The 6,608-nt window shown below is 29.9% G+C and overlaps 1 protein-coding gene across 1 annotated transcript; it reads right to left on the bottom strand.

The window, feature by feature from the left end:
- Nucleotides 1-5,491: 5,491 nt before the first annotated feature.
- On the bottom strand, nt 5,492-6,304 carry LOC145242870 (zinc finger Y-chromosomal protein 1-like). Its single transcript, XM_080105983.1, has one exon. It carries the CDS (start codon nt 6,302-6,304, stop codon nt 5,492-5,494), a length of 813 nt encoding a protein of 270 aa, XP_079962109.1.
- Between the last annotated feature and the right edge of the window lie 304 nt (nt 6,305-6,608).

The raw sequence follows: 6,608 nt of genomic DNA, 5'->3' as shown, positions 1-6,608 counted from the left end.
TGCAAGAACGATTTCTTTTACTTTTAGTTGTGCTGGATTATCATCTGATTTCACTTTACTAATCACGCATTCTACCAGGTCTCTACATTATCCAGAATTGCTAAAATCTTTTTCAAAAAAGTTTTTTCACCAGTTCAGCTTTTGTTTTTTTGACGAAAATAAATCAATGTTGACGTTTAATACCTTGGCTGCCACTTGAATTTGCCCGTGAAGAAATAACTAAGGTTAAATTAAAACAAAATAAGATAAAAATCTCAAAATAAAAGGGAGACTATCACCAGCGGGTGCAGTATAAAGAAAGAAATTGATGGTGTGCTACACACACAGACATCTGTTGGCTGTCAAGTAGATTAGTCTGACAGCAGCAAAATTATCAAGTTCCTTCTTGTTTTTGGTTCAGATAAAAAAAAAAAAAAAAAAAAAAAAATCTGTAACAGCTGGATGTACATGTATGCATAACATTATTTGTACAGCCATTAATTTTGAATATTTTTTAATGCCTGCATAATTCCAGATTTTAAGCATACAAAAATGAATATATAATTCAAGTTTCAGAACAGAAGAATATTTATATGAAAAGACAAAGTTATTTTTACAATAGAAAATATTGTTATAAATTCATTCGGACATAATTATTTTACCATAAACTATAATATTCCAATCATCTTGAAGCATATTGTTCATCACACAACTGAATCTCATTAACCCATATCCTAGAGTAGCCTCCAGACTTCTACCTATAAACTTTCACAGAAGTCAGAAAAAAAAAATCTCAAATCGTGAAAAACTTTATGCTTACATATTTTTTTTTTTAATTTAAATAATTAAATCATTTTCAAAAATCAAGTCTTTTAGAAACGTGTTAAGAATCTTATAATTAAAAAGATCAAAAATAAATTTTTTTTTCAGATGCAAAAATCAAATTAGAAATGTTTTAAAAAAGAAAAATCAGTTTTATAATTTGTGATTAAATATTCAGAAACTTTGGTAAGTTTTAAATTCAATTTGCAAATGTTATTTCATGTGCGATGGTCACACACAAATGTCCCAGCAAAAAAGAAACCTCACTACAATAGACGTGATCTTTTGTAAAACAATTCAGCGTGAATTTCAAACAATAAAAATAACTTTTTGTTGTCCATTTAGTTTTAGTGTTGAATACTAGTGGCTGCGTTTGCTTGTTTAGATATTAGCCAAAAACATTCGTTCAGACAACTACAATTTTTAGCGGAGGATTCTTATCTAAAAAATTCACAAACATACCCACAGCTATCTGAACGAATATAAATGCTATTTGTGAAAAATAACACTAAAAAAATAAAAACAGTAGTCGGAAGAATCCAAATAATACGAATATGTATTTATCAAAATGCACAAGATATGCACATAAACACAGCAAATATTACAAAGTAACTAAAATATTTATATTATTTGGATTTTTTGAAATACTTGGGATATCTGCATGGAATTTCAAACAGAACACTTTATTTAATCCATGCATGCTCTTATTCCGTCAACCATGACTGTTAGAAGTCCTAATTCCCAATTTTACTTGCGTCACCTGTACTGAGGATAGAATCTTTAACTTTCAGTAGAGTGTAACGAACAACTGAATTTTATCAAGTACTTTATCCACTATGCCATGGTCCTTACAGAAAGATTCCAGAGTTTGACACGATACACCTGAAGAAGGTTGGAACAAAATGTTGTGAAAATAAAACTCAGGATGAGAACAATAGTCTGAAGAATCCAAATAATACGAAACTTTGTGGTTCGTTCATAAACCTGAGATATTCTATACAAAGATCATGAAGAGGTCATCGGATTGACCTGTCTGAATTTGTGAGAAAGAAAGCTCATCAGAATTAGTGGGAATGACGTCAGACATACAATAGAGACTATGGTGGTTTTCAATTAGCAGTCTTACCGAAAGACCGATTGAAACAAGATGCAACATAAAATACTTAAGTGGTGACCTTAAAATATGTCTCCTTTTTCTCTATACATCCCCACCTCTTTTTTGACCTTGCAGCTTACTTGATGATCATGTTGAATAAATCAGTCATCTAAGATCATGTGTTGATGTAATCAACTGAAGTGACAATGATGTCATATAGTTTTCTACTGTAGATTTGGCAGGAATCTGCACATAAGCACAATGTCAACCCTGTCGAGTAAACAATGAGCTATAATTTTGAGTTGATTGAAATATTAATTATTGCATAACATTTTTGTAAATTAATGATGTAACAATAGCATAGATTTGTTTGTTTTACAAACAGATACAAAATCATTGGAAAAACGGTGCAGTAAGAAACAAAATTAAAAGCATAAAAATTAGAAAAAAAAAAAGGAAAAGGGATAAAAAAAAAAAAAAAGAGGGGAAAATGATTCTGGTCAGAAAAAAGAAAAAAAAAAAAACTCAAAACAATCGAAGACTTATTAAACTGTTTATTGATGCTATTTACATTTGAAAAAAATATAAATAAAACAAAACAAAAGTCCAAACTTTAGTCTTTTCAACACCTTTATCTCTGGAAGATGTATAAATATATTTTTTTAAAAATAAAATGTATAAATATATATTAAATGGTTGCACAAATGCAATCTTGTTTTTACCTTTGATCTCGTCAAGCCCCAAATGATAGAGATGGAAATGTGATTGCATAGCCATTCAATTTCAATAATTTTATTATATAGTTCAAAACAAATTGTATTACATTAAGGGTTAAAAAATACCAATTAATTATCAATGATCAAGTCCACCTTTTTGAAGTTTGCTATGCACACAAACCCACATATATATATATAGTATACATTTTTATTCATATGTGCATACATGTTTCAACTGCGACTTTATTCAAAGTCCAGCTTTTTCAGGTGACAATAAATAATATTTACTGTGACCTAAAAAAAACTGGACTTTGAATAAAGCCTCAGCTGAAACATGTATACACATATGTAGCAAAAAAATGTGTAAAGAAAAATTTATACTAAAATACAACTCTACTTTTATTCATCACCATCTTATAAAGTCTGTAATTTCATTGGAAAAAAAAAATCTACAAACTAATAACCATACGGACATTATATAGAAATTTCCATTCCCATTTAATTATTTCTGATTGTGGTTATAGTCAGCTAACGTACTTCCTAACTTCCGGTGTAGCGCTACCGGAAGCAGTGACAAGGCAAATCAGTTCCTTCACTTATTATTCTTCAATATTTTTATAGTGAAATGATTTATTGAAATAAAATACAAGAAAACATTAGTAAAAAGTATACAATAAAAATTAAAATTTTATTATTAACTTTATTTACACTTTTAATAACAAAATTAAAACAATTTTTATTTTATTTGTAATTTTATAAAAAATATGTTTATGAAATTATAATTAAAGTGTTTTTTTTTAATTTTAAAATGTTTTTTTTTATTTGAATTTATATAATAAATATATGTTAATGAAAGTATAAAAATATCAGAAAAATGTAATTAAAAAAAAACAAAAAAAAAACTATGTGCACAGAGGAGATTTAAGCGTGAAAGAAAAAAAAAAGGTAAAAGGAACTGATTTGCCTTGTCACCACTTCTGGTAGCACTATGCCGGAAGTTAGGACGTATATTAGCTGACTATAACCCTTATTATAAAACTATTTGAAGGGATATTGTATCGTTTGTGCATGCAAGCTTGTGTCAATAACATGGAAAATTAGCTTCTCAGAATGATGACAGATCAAACACAGCAGATCTTGCATGAACAAACGATTCAATAATCTTTCAGACTGAGCTTTAAACAATAAGAAATAATTAAAAGGTACTTGAATAAATTGAAACTATATATATGACATAGTTAAATAGCATGGAGTGTTTTTGCTTAATCGTCTTTTTGTTTTGTAAGTTTTCCATTTTTGTATGGGCGTTCTTATATCTCAGTCGAATTTGTGTAATTTTCGCCCATCTGTTTTTGTTTTTGTTAAATTTACATTACAACCATTATAAATTTATGTAAAAAAAAAAAAAAGAAACAAAAAAAAAATTGTAAATTCCATACCATTTTGTAAATCACTTTTAAACTATTGTACATTTATTTTAGCCATTTTCTTAACACGTTCATTTTTTTTTTTTTTTTTATATACATGCACGAGACACTTCACTATTTCAAGCAATTTAAATGTAATTTGAACTGAAGCATATAAAAGCATCCAGATTTTTAACGAAACAGAAATCAAAATCTGTCTGAGATGACTATTAAAAAAAAAAAAAAATAACAGTTGAAAGTACTTGCAAAAAAAAAAAAAAAAAAAAAGAAAAACAATACACACAGACATGGACGAAAACGACTATGAAACCTTACACAAATTCAACTGAGATAACAACTATAGGAAAAATGGAAAAATTATAAAGAAAAAAAAGACGATTAAGCAAAAACATTCTGTGTTATCTAAAGAAAAACATGCTGCCTAAATACACAATATATGATTTTCCCCTTTTTTTTTCAATTTTCTTATTTTGTTCTAGTTGGGGATGGGACATCCTACTGGATGGCAGACATCCATCTACTATCTCATAAATTCACACCGAGAGATGTTTTTAAGATTCTAATCGTCTCTCTAAGTGCAACTGTTTGTATTTCTCTGGCACTTGCTTGACAGAGTATATTTGCCAGGTAGTTTTTGAAATTTTTTTTTCCACGAGTCCAGTTACTCCTATAATTAAATGGAATGATGGAGATCTTACACTGGTGTATAAAGTCGGAAACACAGCTTCATTGAGTTTGTTATTTGAAACAATTATGTAAGGAATATATACCCGAAAAACATATTTTTATATAAACTGAAGGAATATATATATATGTGACAGAAAAATACTATATGCAAATGAGTTTTATTCAATCCATATGACATTTCCATACCATTTATACTTTTTCAGATGTATAAAATCCAAGTGAGAAAAAAATATTAACACCGAGATCTCCGAGTCTGTGCCCCCCCCCCGGCACCATATATTTATTTTTGATATCCCCGGTCATCCCCTATTTGCCGACAATAAACTATAAATGAGATCACATTAAAAACAATGAAAAAAAAAAAAAAAAAAAAATTCTCTATATTTTTACTTATTCATTTCTAACAATTTAATTTTCAATGTTCTTTATTATTACATGTTTGAAGAAGGAATGCAAAATACAGAAATTTCATATGAACTGAAATCTACCTGGTTCGCAAAGATTTACAGTTAATATTTACTAATACTTTCTCTTCTTGCTTCTGCATTTATACAAGGTCATTCAAAGGTCATTATGCATCCTACCATATCTCTAAACTACCTGATTAGTCTCACAACATGGTAGACCTTATTCAGAAAGATCATTTTCATTATAACATGTTCTATCGCCCGACACTGACAGTTTCTTCAGCTACTTAATGAACACATTAATTCTGATTCGATCTACGCTGGTTGACAGAACATTATTTTAGAACTAAACATTTTTTATGGAGGAGGCCGAGAACTTTTTGAATGACTTTCATGCAGATACAAAGTCGGACCCGTGAACGGAGTCATTTTCGAATGGCTATTTTGCTTGTGTTTTACCAACATGTCTCTTCGAGCAAAAGTACGATGGCATAATTGACAAATATAAGGCCTAAACCGAGCATGAATCCTTAAATGAACACTAAGGGAAAATTCACAACTGAAATTCTTTCGACAAATCTTGCAGGTGAATTGCTTTTCTGTTAGTTTATGTGCAACAAGTACGTGATTTTCTAGTGCAGAGTTGACAGCAAACAATTTAGAGCACAGCTTACATCTAAATACTTTACCCGTATGAATCATCACGGGAAGTTCTTCATCTTTTGTTTTCTCAGTTTCAATACCAGTCTCCGCATCCACTTGCATTCCATAGTGAGTCAGATGATGGATATTAAGCGACTCTCGATACAAGAACTGGCTGCCACAAAATTCACACAAGAATTTATGAGCATGAAAAATATTTGTGTGCTTAACAAGTTCCGCTCTTCGGGCAAAAGTATCGTTACAACGCCAACAATGGAACACACTGTGCGGTTTTAAATGGTTGGCTTTTCCTTTCTGCAGGGGATTGTGTGTGTGCAGATGCTTCTTGTATGAAAAGCTACGATCAAAGACCTTTCCACAGGTCTCACATCGGAAGGGCATCGTATCAAGGTGACCGAGCTTGTGAAATTGAAGAAATGAATTGCGAGAGAATTCTTTGCCACACAAATCACATGTGAATAGTTTCAATTTGGGGGCAGCACATCTTTTTAGCCGTCTCTCTGCCATTGCTAGAATTATAGCTGTCTGGATAATTAGAGTCACAATATATTGAGGGGACTTTAAAAATAAAAATGAAAGAAAAAAATCAACTACATAAGAGAAAAAAAAGGGCTTTAAATATTTTTTTCATGAATTGAAAACCTCAAAAAGAAACCTCGGAAATCATTGAATGCAATCTTATGCAGACAATGTCGAAAGATTTGCTGACAATACAAAAAAGAAAAAAAAAAAAAAAGGATGAAAATAGCAACAACAATGCCAAAAGAAACAGCTAAATAGTTTTTCAGAGAAACAAGAAACAACTTCATAA

Source organism: Euprymna scolopes, chromosome 21 (assembly GCF_053919585.1).
Source record: "Euprymna scolopes isolate OS-2025 chromosome 21, ASM5391958v1, whole genome shotgun sequence".
Classification (NCBI taxonomy): domain Eukaryota; kingdom Metazoa; phylum Mollusca; class Cephalopoda; order Sepiida; family Sepiolidae; genus Euprymna; species Euprymna scolopes.
The sequence above is the reverse complement of the archived record's forward strand: the minus strand, read 5'-3'. Positions and strand labels throughout refer to the sequence as shown.